The 16586-nt window shown below is 38.1% G+C and overlaps 2 protein-coding genes across 2 annotated transcripts; one reads left to right on the top strand and one right to left on the bottom strand.

Annotated features, from left to right (window-relative positions):
- The first annotated feature begins 3790 nt into the window (after positions 1-3790).
- Positions 3791-10947, top strand: LOC137405054 (aryl hydrocarbon receptor protein 1-like). The gene is made up of 9 exons (XM_068091280.1): positions 3791-3835; positions 5036-5186; positions 5312-5385; positions 5625-5803; positions 6752-6846; positions 7560-7701; positions 9160-9322; positions 10188-10296; positions 10603-10947. Exons 2-9 carry the CDS (start codon positions 5093-5095, stop codon positions 10941-10943), a joined length of 1197 nt encoding a protein of 398 aa, XP_067947381.1. The 5' UTR covers positions 3791-3835; positions 5036-5092; the 3' UTR covers positions 10944-10947.
- Positions 10946-16370, bottom strand: LOC137405053 (long-chain fatty acid transport protein 1-like). Its single transcript, XM_068091279.1, has 7 exons — positions 15142-16370; positions 14814-15021; positions 14346-14515; positions 13675-13799; positions 12539-12651; positions 12067-12173; positions 10946-11708 (listed from the first exon to the last, which is right to left on the bottom strand). The coding sequence occupies exons 1-7, from the start codon at positions 16094-16096 to the stop codon at positions 11413-11415; spliced, it is 1974 nt and encodes a 657-aa protein (XP_067947380.1). The 5' UTR covers positions 16097-16370; the 3' UTR covers positions 10946-11412.
- Positions 16371-16586: the final 216 nt, after the last annotated feature.

Genomic DNA, 16586 nt, shown 5'->3' on the forward strand with positions numbered 1-16586 from the left:
GCTATCTACGAGCTAAAAGTTATTATGGAGGTGATTTCTTATGGTCATGTTCCAGCAAGTGTCTCACACATGATCACTGCTCATAGCTGGTCTGATGCTGCCGCCTGCTGTGATAATTGATAAAAGCAGTTTGACCTTCAACTGCCAATACCACTGACGACAAAATTTGAAGCATTTTTTAGAGAAAAAGTTATGAATTAATTTTTAATTAGTTCAAAATATTCAAACCCAAAAAGCAATCAATTTCAAGTAATGACAGGTGTTATGGCAGTTTTAGTAAACCATACAAGGTTTCATATGTAAAAAAAGTTTTTGGTTTGGTTTGCAAAAAATTACAACTTAATCACTGATATAACGTAATGTACATGTTTCTGCGTAGGATGAACCGTCAATGACTGCTAGGTGTAGTTTTACAAAGGCAGGGATGAAAGGGAAGAAGATGGCAAACTCTGAATGAGGCGAAAATAGGCTGACACAATTGAAAATAGGCTGACACAATTGAAAATAGGCTGACACAATTGAAAATAGGCTGACACAATTGAAAATAGGCTGACATAATTGAAAATAGGCTGACACAATTGAAAATAGGCTGACACAATTGAAAATAGGCTGACACAATTGAAAATAGGCTGACACAATTGAAAATAGGCTGACACAATTGAAAATAGGCTGACACAATTGAAAATTTAAACACAATCAAATTAGATGCAAAAATAAAACATATTTAAATATTTGAAAAGACAACAGAAATTTAAATAAAAAATTATAGAATAAAACAATCTGTTTTAATTCAAAAAATTTCACGTAATATGAATTGTATATGCGCAGGTGAATTTTTTAATTCCTATCAGAAACTTAAAATATTGGTAAAGTAACTCCCTCTTTTGTCAGACGTTGTAAACAAATAGGTGGCTATTTTATGTAGCTAATTATATTATATCAGGTTGAGCGAATTTAACTTTTATGAAAAATCTTTCATCTTGTGATTCGGTTAAAAATAGTTAAACTGGACATTTGAGGAGGTTGTCTACAGCGCCCCTGGTTGAGTTGCCTATCATGTGCTAGGTATAGTACTACAGACTGATGTCTGTGATAGGAGGCCCTCTAACCCTTGAGTGCGACATGTCAAGTTCCCTATTATGCTCTGAGATCATATCTCCTCTCTTCCTCCTATTTCCCATCCTTGTGCTAGTCTTAGACTGTGTTTTTGATCAGTTTATGAGTCGTTGAAGAGCTTGTTATTTGTAATAACAAGCTCTTCAACGCAATAAGATTGGAACTTTCTGTTGCTTTAGCTTTCGGCAGTTCTATTTGCGTTCTGAGATTTAAAAAGACCGTAAAATTGTGTGTAATTGAAAATGAATAGTGTGTAATTGAAAACTTGTTTTCAATTTACCGGTATAAGTTATAAAATCTGCCTCTGAGACGAAACAAGAAATTTCTGAGACGAAATAAGAAATTTATGGATGATACATATTCAAGATGTTCCCAAACTATTGTTTTGAAATATCAGCAAGGATGTTGAGGCAGGATTTGAATGTAGAGAGAATTTCTTACATTATAAATTGAATGAAAAATTTCATTGCTGTTATTCGAAAAAGATGAAATGGAAGATTGAGACACGAAGATCACAAAAACAAGCACTGTGCGGCGCGTGTCATAGCCGTTGTAATAGCTTAATTATAGCCTTTACCATGATTTGAAAATTTGACCCGTAAACCGGGTCTTTTGTTCGACTTTCCGCTACTTTCATCTCTGAAATATCTTACAGCAATTATCTTTTGATATTACATTCTTGCTCCCTCTTACAGAAACGCATTGATTCTGTGACATCACCTGTGAAACTTTCAAATCAGCCGTTCCTTTTCACTACACACATTCACTGATTCATCGGATGCTGTGAGATGTCTAGCATTGCATAAAACAACCATATAGTTATCAATGTACTAAAATGATCTTAAGCCCTTATGAAACATGACTCTTCGTTAGCCCTCCTTGACACACTTGGTGTGTGTAGACTGCATGAGACTTTGAATACTTATACACATAACAGAAATACTGAATTTCAACTATTTTAATATATTTTAGCCCTAAAATGACCCTCTGACAAGGTCATAGGGTCATATTAGAATTGACCCTCTGACCTTGTCAGGCTCTAAAATTAAACAATATAACATACCTGTTGCATTTCTTTCTACCGCCTTCTGCACAAGAGACAGAAATTTTAGCGTGGAGAGAGGTGTCTATGGAACCTCCACCTTCCACCAACTTCTACCTACTGATACTCCTGCATTCTCTGCACACTAATCATTTCTGTCATGCAATTTGGTTTAAATGTAGGAATTTTGGCAGTTTGCATGCTTGAGTTTGGTTCACCTGTGGGCTGAGGAGAGCACGAACTCTACCGTGATAAATGATAATTACTGCCATAGAAGAGATCGCTAAGCATGCGATAGCAGAATCAGCAGTATCCATGCTTGTCTCTAGATTCCGGATTGTTCCGCACACTATGAGTCCGATATGGTCTATTGCATGTCATATTAGCATCAGGTTTCATTGCTTATCAATCTTTAATCATTAAACTTTGATGAAAACTAATACAATAAAATAATAATATAGTACAATAAAATAATAATATAGTGTCTTACTCGCTGCCTATTGTCAGACAGCTTGTGTGTTTCTCCTTTTTATTTTCTGTAGTGGTCAGAAACACCGCTCTCACTTATTATGACCCATCATTTTTTCATCTAAGTACCTGCTTTTAGTTGTCATAATTCACAATTTTACATACGTGTGTTGCAATATATATGCATTTTTATTGCCCTCCGACACGATTGGTTGCAAGTATTGATAACCACTTGCTACATGTTGTCAGTTATTTAGCTAGCTGTTAGATTTCATACCATCTTTTCTATTCCGTTCATCACTTGTGTTTATTTTGATTTTTAACAGCGATCAACCTTTGTCAGTCTCTTGTGCTACGCCGATTGTCTGTCTGTTTGTCTATTACTCGCCTTTCAGTTCAATCCGCTGAGAGCTGGTTAATTATATGGCCCTCGCATCTGCTAGGTGATATACTCACCTGCAATCATCTGTCTTCACACGCCTTAGACATATGGGATATAGTCTGGATGCAGCCATCTACTCAGATACAATGATCAAATTTCCTTTATGGTTCAATTGACAACTTTGATTTTTTAAAAACAAACATGACTGACATGCAACCACTATATATGTCTCTAAAACCCGCCACCACCATTTCGCGTATCCAAGATTTCCAGTTTTGTCAACTTGCTGTGGGATCAATCTCAAATGTTAACTTCCTTAACCACAGTCCAATTTTCATGTAATTATGTAGCTGTCGCCTATCATGCTGCCAAATGAGGTCTAACACTTGGTTGGGAATTACAAGTTGTAACATAACAAGTCAAGGTCATCATTACTGCTGTTATTGTTTCTTTTTTACCACTCTTTCAGAAAATCCTCGAGTGTGCTCTCCAGGTTTAAATTTTTGCGCTAAACTCTAACAGTTACCTTATCTCTGCTACATGATTAGAACAATATTTTCTAATGCTCCCTATTCATAACTATGTGTAGGCTTTGGACTTTTGATAATTTGATGGGATTCTTAACCTGCCCTCTGCCCATCTGAATTTGGTCTAGAAAGTCTGTTGGTTTTGCAGGCTTTTCGATGAGTCAGCCATCGTATCAAGTCACTCAGCTCGATGTGGATGCTCAGCTTAAAGCTCTCAGCGGCTTCATCATTGTAATTGACCCTAACAACGAAGTCTTCTACGTCTCACAGTCCGTGGAGCAATATCTCGGCTTTCACCAGGTGTGCCACCTAGTCAGACCTGGTCTTTAGATTTCCCATGTTGGCATGGTTTGGGTGGCGTGAAGAATACACATTAATTAATAAGATCTTGGAGGGCCTCAATCTATCGTATTTTTACAAAGGTGCCACTGGCTATATACAGCCATACCTCAACATATTGTCACCTCTACATACAAATTTCCCAACATGTAATGTAAATATTGAACCAGTAATTTCTCGGCATACAAATAATTTCCAGCATACGCCATTTGACATTTTTTAAAACAATTTTATGGCTGGTAAAAATTAAAGATAAAACAAAAAGTAATAAATAGTATATAAATTAAGTCAATTTATGCAAAATATATTGTAAATTAAAGTTATTCTGTGTGTTGCTATCTTTTACTCATTTCAGCACTAAACATGTGTATTGTTGAGCCTCTGTTCACATGTGTTTTAGATGAAGCTACAATAAAAGATTTTTTTACTGACAATTGCTTTATTCAGCAATTTATTTTTTTAAATTAAAATCATCTTAATAAATCTCACGCTGCCATTGTGATGGTGTTTGTTAATTCACATTTGTTAAAACACTGTTCCATTTATATTTTTATTTTCCATATGTTCCTGTTTATACAAACTTCACATGCGCATGTTCTGTGCCTTTTCCCAGATCGCTAAAAATTGGTTTCAAAACTCTGTCTGGTTCCTGAGAACCAGCCTCTGAAACACCCTCCTGCTGACTATATGATCAATAATAATTGTCTTCACATACATCACCATTGCTAGTAAAACTATCTAGTAAGTTAGATCAACTCTTATCACCATCATTCAGTCTGCCAGTAATTCAGAGCCCTTCTATTTACAAGTCTCTGAGGTGAATTGCCAATATAAACCTTTGTTATAAATTATTATTTTGTTACTTTAATTTTCATATATAATAAAAAATTTTGCAATAATTTTCTCACATACTTTTGTAAAATGCATTTGTTTTAATGTTATAAGTAATTATTTAAGTCAGGGTTCTTCAGGCTTAGGAACCAATTAAACAAAATGCAATTTAGTCTTATAAAAGTTTGCTCTTCAGCATACGAATGTTTTAACGTACAAAGTAAATATGAGAACGCATTGCTTTCATATGTCGAGACTTGACTGTGCACTCCATTATGTATTGTCTCATTTCCTATTGTCCAGATGTCTTACTCATAGCCACATTTGTAGTCTGATATCCTACACCAGTGTGTATTGGAATTGGTTCACTCTGAGGACAGAGATAGCATGAGCTCTCAACTTAATTCATCTAACCTCCTAAGGCACCTTGGCCCCAACCCTACTCCTGCGGATACTGACAGATTACACGCAATCGGAGGAGGTAAATCATGCAATGCTGTAACGAGACTTTGACATGTATGAGGTAGTGCCTTTGGTTGTCCAATCACAGCAAATTATTGCGCATTGGTCTAGAAATAATGGCATCTATACGCATCCTTTTTATAGAGAGCCATAAGTTGCTGCAGAGATCTCTCATAGTCCGATTCCGTTGTCTCTTGGATAATACTTCTGGATTTATTGTAAGTCCTTCTCAGGCTAGGTCTGGTCTATAGAAGCCTGTACTAAATCAATATTTTATGTACATATTTTACAACTTTCACTTATTCTGCACATTGTGCTATGCTTTATTAAAGCTATTTTGAGTGTTCAGTATGCTTTGATTTTTACCTGAAGTTATCCTTTAGAGCTGCTGCTATAATATTCAATCTAATTATGTACTTCCTGAAATGCTAGCACTGAGATAATAAAAATATTTCAGACCATGGAGATCAGCGGCCATTTGCGACCCCTTTATGGACAGATAGGCTTAGGTGGCCTCGCTCTTTTTGCTGTCTGTACGCCGTTCGGTCCTGCCCTCCTTGCTGACTCAGAAGTGGAGGAGACAACATTCAGGAGTAAACTCTCTCTCAACATGAACATTATCAACCTTGATACTAGGTATGAGTCGCTGTGAGACATATGGTGTGAGTTGCTGTGAGAAATGTGGTGTGAGTCATTGTGAGGCATATGGTGGGAGTCACTGCGAGACATATGGTGTGGGTCAGTGAGACATATGGTGTGGGTCACTGAGAGACATATGGTGTGAGTCACTATGGACACGTGATGTGAGTCACAGCACATCATGTGCTTAGGGAATATCTGAATGACATATAGTGAGTTCCATTTTATGTCATGCATTGAGAGTTGCCATGGAATGAGTCTTTGCATAGCATACAATGTGGAAGAGACATGCAACCTGAATTGAAGCCAGACATGATGTTAGAGTAACAAGTCAGTCGTTTCTGACCATAACGAGCCAGAGACAGCAACAACAAGCAACAACAAGCAGTCAGAGACACAACATAGTATCTAGCGGGAGTCTTTTGGATTAGGAGAGACAAAGGGCCTTGGCAATCGAAAATATCCGCTATGCATTGCGATCCCAAACCCTCTTGCTTTGTAACTTTTAGAAAGCCAATGAGAGTTTTTTCAAAGTCTTTCTCTAAAGTTTAATGGTAAAACAGTACAATATTTATTTACATCGGATAACAAACAGCTTTAAGCATGGCCTTGCCTAATAAACTCCAACAAAAGGATAGGTAAAGATGCTTTCTCAAGTGCCACAAGGACACGTCATAAGTCAATCAACTGAGCAGAACACTAGCAGTTGAACTCTCATATAAGAGCCTGTTGCATAGAAACCTGAACAAAGCACTTGTCACAGTGTGTCATACTTACAACGTAGTAGTTTTTCCTGTAAAGTACATGTAATGGCTTATCATATGCCTTTTGGTCCATGCATACGTTTGGACACTGCTAGGGTCATGAGAAGACGATTTCAATATTTTGGTGTGACCACTAGTCAATTTACACAGATTAATATCAGCTATTTATGACCATGTTTAGAGGGGAACTGATACTTGGCCATAAGGAGAACACAACTCTCTACAATCTGTTACACCCCTTTGATCTCCAATACTTCTCCGATGCTCACAAAGAGAGTAAGTAGCTGTTGGCTTACGTAATGATTTCGTCAAGTTATTTTATCATAGCCGGTAACTCTGTCAGCTTGTATCAATACATACGGTTTTCACTCATTCAAGTAGCCTGAATTTAGAGCAACTTTGTCATCTGTATGAATCCAGACGTGCATTAGGCTCGGTGTTCCTTTCTAACAGATCCTAGCCAAACTTTCACTGATCAACTCCTTAATGCCTGGTTCAGACCAAGGTAGAATTTATGGCGAGTGAGGCGCTGCACCCTCGTGCGACCACACAGGACAATGCTCTTATGGAGTTCGCGCAGGATTTAGCTGCGTCATCCTGCGAGTTCATAGCTATCTCGGCTCACACCAACCACGTACTTGCATAATCTTGTATCGCAGGGCGCAGCGCCTCGCCTGCCATCGGTTTGGACCAGGCATAACATGGCTGTTTAATGCATACAGTGTAGCTCAATCCGCAGTCATGAAGTTGAGCTAATCTGATAGATTTGTCTTCTTTTGATGTAAAGTGCACCCGATCTCCCACAGCTTGCCGTTTTCCTCTTTTTTATCAAATCTGCTGCTGTCTCTGTCTAGATTTTCTGTCAGGCATCATTCTAATGCTTATTGTGGTAATTGTAGGTATTGTTTGTTGTCATCTTGTTAACTTACACTGCATTACATACTTACACTTCTATAGGACTTTCATATGTGTCATTTGTTATATCTCAGTGATAAAAGCCGGAAGCTGTGGCCTTGTTGCCTACAGATTGCAGAACAAAGATGGTGGGTGGTTATGGCTGCAAACATCTGCGCGAGTTGTTTATAGAAACAACAAGCCTGACTACATTATGTGCTTCCATCGGAATTTGACGTAAGTTACACTTGGTATGGAGACAGTGAGGAAAAATTTGGTATTGTAATTGTGCTCACCTGAATATCAACCGATTCCAGTATTACTCATTCTATTTTCATAGCTTTGTTTCATGTTAGATAGAAGCTTTTGAGTCACTAAGAAAAGATCTCTCAGATGCAAATGTTTAGTTGAAAGTGTAAGTGACAATGTGACCAATAGTAATGGTTTCTGTGCACAATCCACAGTTACAGTTCCTAGTTACAATTACCAGGCCCGTATTCCCTGGGGCGGCTAGGCGGCTGAGCCGCCTCAACATTTTAGGAATTTTTGGCGGCTAAGTACAGTCAAACTATGATAACTCGCCCTCGGATAAAATGTAAAATTTTATCACGAACACATGGTTAACTTGAAAGGATTTGTTTGGTTCCCATGCAATGATAAATTGCTTTAGATAAATCGACCTCAACAGCATTAACTCGAACAGTTATTTGCCCAACGGCTACGGGAACCGTTTTTATCGCTGTAGAGTATCACTTTATTCCAAGCCATATAGATAAATGTCAACTTTTAATAGTTATTGGGCGTCATTATTATCATCATCGGCAAAATATTCTTGTTAACGACTTTTATAAAGGTTTGCAAAAGGTCAAGTTTTAACAAACATCCGCTTGGCAATGGCCCCACGAAAGCGTAGAAACCTTAGGATGAACTTAAAATGAAATCGGCAAAATTGATCTTTGTTGAAACGCTCAAAAGAAAAAAATGTATTTTTTCTGAGCGTTTCAACTGCGGTCAAGTTTAGCCTATTTCAATCTGAAAACGTCCTGGCAGTCACATCACCTAAAACAAACAAACCTCAAATAATAGAAAAAATGTTTATACTTTCCGATAAAATTTGTTTAAACTTCACATAAGATGCCCGGTTGAGGCCCTACATAAAAGAAACTGTTGAGAGGGCTGACACGGCCCTCCAAACCCCCAGATGCTCATAACTCGTCGCCTAACATTAGCCGCCCCAACTTGCTTAGCTGCCCCAACTTGCAACCAGGGAATACAGGCCTGACAATTACTAGTTGCAGCTACATAGTTGCAGTTACTAGTTACACTGACTAGTTACAGATACTTGTTAGGAATGAGACTCTTTAAGACGGAACTTGACTATTGTGGATCATTAGTAAGAAGACCTCCATTGATGAACATTGCTGTGAGGTGTTACAAATGTTTAGCAAAAGGTTATCAAAGTTTAAAAAACCAATAAACAACAAATTGAGGCAGTACAGTCTTGTAAAATTACTAGAAGACAGATAGAAATTGTCTTGAGGCGTTTGTTTGGTTCATATCTGCTCTTTAATGGTTTTTCTCTTAGTGGAACAACCGTAACTTCACACTATATAAGCAATCTTCAGAGTTTTTGATCTGATTGTCTATGTTAGTTATTAGTCAGCTTACACTGGCTGTGTGTGCCACTCAATATAGAGAAGAAGAAGGATCCAACCTTGTTGGGAAGAGAGATCTGGAGTTAGCGATGCCACATTTCCAAGTCACCTCCATGTCTCTGGCAGATGACGGCGAGTATCTAGAAGACATGCCCAGCAAACACAAAGCAAGAAAAACAAGGAGAAACCATTCGTCAATTGATGTAGGATTTAGTTTTTCTCTGTCAAGCATGAAAGTCGGGTAAAGAAGAACTGTGAAAGATTATAAAAGGGTGATTCGATAAGTTTAGACACTTTTTAATCTAGAAATTTTCATTTGAATTATATCACATTTTACAGTATCTCATTTTTTATGTAGGCTCCCTGCATCTCAATATACTTGTTACTAGCTTTTTGTTGCCACTAGAATAGAAGGTTTTTGAAGTAAAGCACAGCCAGTTTTGCTCCCAAGCGGCTTTTGCAGTTGAAAAATGAAGTCCATGCAAAGCATCCTTCACAAAAGGGACCAAACAGATTATAGTTACTGGCAGCTGAATTAGGACTGGGAGGTAGATGTCTGAGAGTCTCAGTTATTGGGATATTTTCTTTTGTGATTTTGACTGGGTGGTTTGGCATTGTCATGCTGGAGAATGACGCCTTTTGACAGCATTCCTCTCCCTTTTTGAACTTGACTTTAGTGCCAAATTACATCACAATATGTTCTCCTGTTGATAAAATTAGATTGGAAGTAAAAGTGGGACACTTTATATTCCAAATATTTTCAACACGACCTGGAGTACTGACAACAAATACTGGCAGTAACAGGCCTCCCAGATCTTTTGTCATATGTTACAGCTTCTTGTTCTGTATTCAAGCATTCTGTTTGGAAAAGAAATGACCTTAGATAATATCCAAAGTGTTTTTTGAACTAAACACTATTGTGATTCTCAAGTAATTATAACTGTTTCATTTAATATTTATATTGTTAATATCAAATTTGCATGTAGCAGGTATTTTGCAATGTTTTGAGGTTAGAAAATGGTTTGTAATGACAAAAGGCTCACTCTTAGGTTTGTAATTGCATTACAGATTACTGATCCAGTCTCTTGTGACAAAGAACAGCAGATATATTATCAATTTCATGGATTTCCTCCCGCAGTGCAACAGTATGCCTCACCCAGCGCTTCATACTTTTCAGGTAAGACATAGATTGAGATCTCCGTTTGCATGGTTCACAAATTCAATAGCTCGACTCCTCGGCAGCAAATTCACAACCTGTGACACTTGTCACATGCCTCTTTGTTAACTTCAAGGAATTAACAAATGGATTCTTTGTTGAACCATCTCCTGGTAACTGGTTACCATTAGCTGATCATATTTTTGGCATAAATAATGTATCTGTGTGACACATAAATAAAGTAACATCAACACCCGTTTACTCTTGTCAACTTTATACTCTTGTGGAGTGTCATACTCCTTTTGACACCATTATTATGGTTTTTAGATTCGAATGGAGTTCCAGTAGAAATGGGGTACAAGCCTGTGGCAATGCCAAGCACCATAGACTATCTAGCATACCCTAACCACCTGCATATGGCTGTCGAAGCTGACAGACTGGCTGCAGTTGCTAGAATTCATCAACCACCCGCCGCTAATCCCTATGCTCAGTCATATTATAGCCTTGGTGCTAGTAGTCATACCGTCCCTCCATGCGCTCCCCTACCTAATGCTTCTCGATACTGTACACAAAACTACCAATCCACAAATACTTTATTTGGTACTGATGCTAATGCAAACCCACTCCTGTCCTTCAGAGACATGACTTACCCGCTGCTAAACCAATGACATGGTCATCCTTTAGTTCTATATTTTATATATATTTATAGTTTAAATATAAAATTAATAAATTTACAGATTTTACATTGGAGACAAATGCATGAAACCACAGAATAAAACCACTTGGTTGCTAAGGAACCAGCATGAGGACCTACTAGCTTCTGTCAGCTATTCAAACATAAACATTTCAAACATAAACATTGATTATAACGATGTAAATACTAAAGAGTTGTCAACTATTGTTGAGCTTTACAGAAGTCTATTCACATGTGTCTATAGTGAAAAAAGTACTAAGAATTGTTTTTCCTCGCCTCATGGTTCGTGATACACCGCTAGGTCTTATCCACAGTACGGAGCCACAAGTAAACCAGTTTCTATACTGTTTGAGCATTGTTATGAAATGTGTACTTATATAAAAGGATGTATCCTAATTGATCAACTAGGAAAGGAATTTACACATTAAAGCTCTTTCTCAATACTATAGACGAATTTGTCCTGCTTGTATGTCTGCATAGGCAGACTGAGTAAGCTCTACGTACTGCCCAAGCTTGGCATTCAGGTAAAATAATGGATCGGATGTTTTGAGGGGATCAAAGCCTTCGTTTCTCAGGTCAACCTTTTTCAATTTAAACGTGCCAGTCTTGCTGGCAGCTTTCAGCATCCTTACGAAAACAGGTCTGGCGTAGTTGGGCAGCACACTCGTCAACTTCTTGTACAGGGAGGTGACATCAACCAGCCCATGTGGATCTTCGATGGCCACCATTCCGGCTCTCCCTAGACAAACAGTGCTGGTTGCAGTACTGATAGCATTATATGATGAGATGGAAAAAAATTGGATTGCCTTGGCACATTCACTACCTCACATTGTCATAGTTGAAAAACCACAATCAGCCAAATAACTTGAAATGGACATCAAGCTAAAGCTTATATGAGGTAGACAATGGTTGTAGCCTCATCACTGAGAGATCATGCAGAAACTGCATAGAGTTATTCTCAATTTGTAACGAATGCAACAATCTAAACAAGTGATAGAAAACAGCAAGGGCACTAACCGCCTGTTGACAGGCGTCACATCAAATCTGATGAATTCAAAATTTTTAGCTTTCTGTTGCTGTTTCATCCACATGCTCACCTTCCAGACCCTGTACCTCGACTCCATAGGCAACCGCATCTTTTTTGTCTATAGCATTGCTTACGAGGGCCTCTACCTCCGAAGTTGACACATTCTCTCCTTTCCATCTGTGTGACAATATCAGAGTCGTTTCATTATGTCAAGGTTAGACAACTACAGCAAATTCTGAATGATGTTCACAGTCATTCTTGTATGAAGAGGAACTTTAAAAACATTTATAATTTATATTATTGTTATTATATTATCATTTGAATTATTTAATTGAGGCCTATAATAATTGCTGTTTGATTCAAAGATCTCAAGCTATTTACATGTATGTAGTCTAAGGTCAACAGAAAGTTTAAGTCTAAGAAAACAAAATGTTGAAAGGTCACATATAGACAACCCACAAACAATTGCAGCATATAGAGTTTTAGCTTTCAGATCAGGTAGGCTTTGTTATGCAAATAAAGAATGAGTTTTGTCCTGATACCTGAATGTGTCGCCAGTTCTATCCATAAAGTAGAGGTAGCCAAACTCATCCATGGTCAGCACGTCTCCAGTCAAAAAGTAGCTATCTCCATGGCTGAACACATCATGTGCCACCTGCCAGTACATCACATAAATTGATACAGCTTCATATATCTACGGATAGCAACACAGCGATCTCTATGACTGAATACATCATGTGCCACCTGCCAGTACATGTCATAAACTGATACAGTTTCATATATCTGCGGATAGTAACGCAGTGATCTCTATGACTGAATACATGATGTGCCATCTGCCAGTACATGTCATAAACTGATACAGTTTCATATATCTACGGATAGCAACACAGCGATCTCTATGACTGAATACATCATGTGCCACCTGCCAGTACATGTCATAAACTGATACGATTTTATATATCTACGGATAGCAACGCACAGTTTTTTACATGACTGAAGACATCCCGTGCCACGTTCTGGTGCATGTCATAGAGCAATACAGTTGCTCTATGACATGCACATACCAAACATACCGAACACTTTGTCCAAAATTTGAATATACGGCATATAAACTGCTACAAGAAACTAAACCTAATAACTCCATAATCGTATCAACTTTAGGATTCATTTGGTCGATCATACGTCACTGAATAACCAGAATTAAGAATAATAGCATTTTATTAATAGCCATTTTATTTGTTATTTGTCATTGTGTCCATATAGGGGATACCTTCGACTGCTTATAATTTCCATGTCTACATGGTGACATTACGTTCGACCAGTCATATGGTGTCTGAGATCACACGGTGACACCGTTGATCTAAAGTAATGTCCGTGTGTCCACAGGGTCACACCGTTGGTCTAACATAATGTCTACGTGTTCACACGGTCCCACAGTTGGTCGGACGAAATGTCCATCTGTCCACACGGTGACATCTTTAGTTCGGCATACGAAAATAGAGTAATTTAATTTTCAACTTTTAGACCAACTGCAACAAAGTAATGAACTATGTGTGCTTTTACCTCACAAGTTTTTTTATTTTTGTACAAAACATAATAATAAAAGTTGAATATCAACTGATCACACCCAAATTTCTGCACCATTCCGGATCTTGCGTCACATCTAAACATATCTTACCTTTTTGCTAGTTGCGTCATTAGTGGAATACCCATCAAATCGGTGTATAGCATCTGTGTTCTGAATCTTTCCTACCAATTCTCCAGGCTCACCAGGAGGAGCCCTCATGCACAAGCCATCTGCTCCTGTGATAAGTTAATACTTGCATTAAATTTGGCCTCACCAGTCATACACTGATACAACTAAAGAAGCAATTCTTAAATATTACATACATAACCAACACGTAACCTGGCCAACACACAGTTTGTAGGCAAAATTGAAACTATTGATATATGTACATTCTAAAAGAGTTACCTTCTCCTACCAGCCTTCAAATGGAAGAGAGAGAAAACAACTCATTAAATGCAACAGAAATTGGATAGAATGGGCAGCTTTTGCTTCATAAAATTATCAAATTAAGAGAAAGCATGTGTTTCATACATGAGGATACAACTTGAGCTAAAAATTTTCAAATTGCTTACCCATTGATCAGTAAGACAACTTCGAATTTGACAATATTAAGCTAAATTATGGTTCGCATTGGAGAATTAAGAGAGAATTGCACTCAATATCAAAAGAGACAAAATTTACTAAAAAGATTACCAAACCAATATTAAAAATGAATGCAAACCAGGTCGGGGCAAATTCCACTGACTTATCATTTTCATAGCTGCATGAAGATCATGTAATACCTCTGAGAGGTGCCCCTGTCTGCTTGTCCACCAGAATAACAGATATTGGGTGCATGGAAGGTGCAATCATAGATGTAAAACCAACACAGCCGACCCTGTTGTCAATGTTGACAGCGTTAGCATTACTTTCTGTAGCACCGTAAAACTCTGTAATCTTTTTTATGCCAAACCTGTAAGAAACCCGAGTGACAACTTTAGCTCTTGCCTATACTGTTACTTTGGCCGGCAAAAAGCAGACTCGCAAACTTAACACAATAGATAGTTTACTTTTTACAATAAACACATACAGTCACGCAAGCTGCCAGCCCCTCCTACCCAAAAGTGTTCTAACTCTGAATAGGAAACATTAACCAGCAATGGTGACCACAATGAGCTTAGAATATCGATAGAACACAACTCCGCTAGGCTGAACATATGCATGTATAAGGATTATCCATAGAAATGGTATTGTACAGCAGATAAGCTAACCGATCTCTGAACTCTGTCCATATCTGGGGTTTGAGACCATTGCCATACATCATTGTTACTTGATGCATTCTGTCCTCTGTCCGTGTGGGTTGCGCAAGTAAATAGCGGCAAATCTCACCGATGTACTGAGCAGACGTGCAGTTGTACTTTATACAGTCAAACCAAAAATTGCTGGCCGAAAATCGTTTCCGTATCACAACTGTGACACCTGCATTACAAACATGAGTAATTAATACATTTTCGCAGTTTCAATTTTTGTCAATGGAAAAAATTCCAAACATGCTCAATTAGCAATTATTTAAAAACAAATAACATTAATTGGACTTACCATTCATCAATGCTTGACCCACCCCTAAAATTCCACCAGCAGTGTGGTACAGAGGAAGTGTGTCATATATGACAGAAGATGAATTCATGTTGCCAAAGTTGTATATCGAGCTCGCCATGTAAAAATACCGACTGTGCACGACTTTCGCTGCTTTGGGCAAGCCAGTAGTACCAGATGTGTAGATGAATATCAATGGACTGTTGAAATCGTATTTCATTAGAGGTGGACGAGAACAACTAGCAGACAAGATAGTTTGGTCAAGCAAAGTGGGAGAAGAAGAATCTATGGGACCAAGCTCATACAATGGCAGTGTTGCAGGCAATAAATGAGCAGCCTCTTCAATAGCAGATCGCAACTCCGATCCATATACAACAGACTTTACTGAGGCAGCCTTCAAACAGTGTACTAAAGCATTTAGACGAAGATTATAGTTGATTAATGCAGGTACAACACCAATCTTCGCTAGTCCAAGCCATAAGCCAACGTATTGACTGCTAGATTCCATAAATACAGCTACAGAGTCTCCCGGTTGGCATCCCAATGATAAAAAGTGGTTAGCTACTTGATTAGAGTAAGTGTCAACTTCTCTGTATGTCCATTTTCGTCCTTCTAAGGCATCAATGAAGCATAACTTTTCCGGTTGTCGGTCACAAACTTCATAAAATATTGAAGGAACTCCTATTTTACGACTGCTAAACGTCTTTATTTGTTTTTTCAGTTTAAGTAAAACTATCAACGCTCGTAAATCTCTAGGAAGTGTCAGAAACACTATTTTAACAAACCTCCAACCTCCTGTCAAAACATATAGAACAAAAACAAGCGAGAGAGAGAGCAGAAGATTCATTCCCAATCCCAGCCAACAGGCAACGGCTACCGAGGATAGCACACAGCCTTTTGTGTACTGCTGCATCTTCTTCACGGTTCTGTTTAACACAGCTGAAAACCGGAAAAGCATGATAAGAAACCATGAAACTTGCGTACAAAGGTTATCGTGCCATAAAATCTAAGAACTTTGGACTTCGTACACTACAAAACCAATAACACAGAAAAATGCGAGGAAGAGGTTCTCAATCAATATTTCAATGCTGTTATTGCGGGACGCCAGCTAGCAACTTTGTAACAAACAAATATTCTATTTGTAAGGCTTTCAGTCTATGCTTGTAGTCGTTTCCTACCTCCAACGCACGCACGCTAGCGCTTTCGCTTTCCCACTGTCTTACATACAGAAATGCTATCTGCCATATTGTATAGATCAGCAATTTATTTTGAACTCATAGTTTCATTCAAGCTGCAAACAATATGTTGTTTATTATTGGAAACATTTTGGACTAGCAATCAAATTGATATAGTTTTGATAGCTTTCTTTATTTCGCTACAGAAACCGAGTGTGCGCTGAATTATGACGAGTGTGTTATGCATGACAGGCCGTCATGGCATTCCGTTGG

Source organism: Watersipora subatra, chromosome 9 (assembly GCF_963576615.1).
Source record: "Watersipora subatra chromosome 9, tzWatSuba1.1, whole genome shotgun sequence".
NCBI classification, from domain to species: domain Eukaryota; kingdom Metazoa; phylum Bryozoa; class Gymnolaemata; order Cheilostomatida; family Watersiporidae; genus Watersipora; species Watersipora subatra.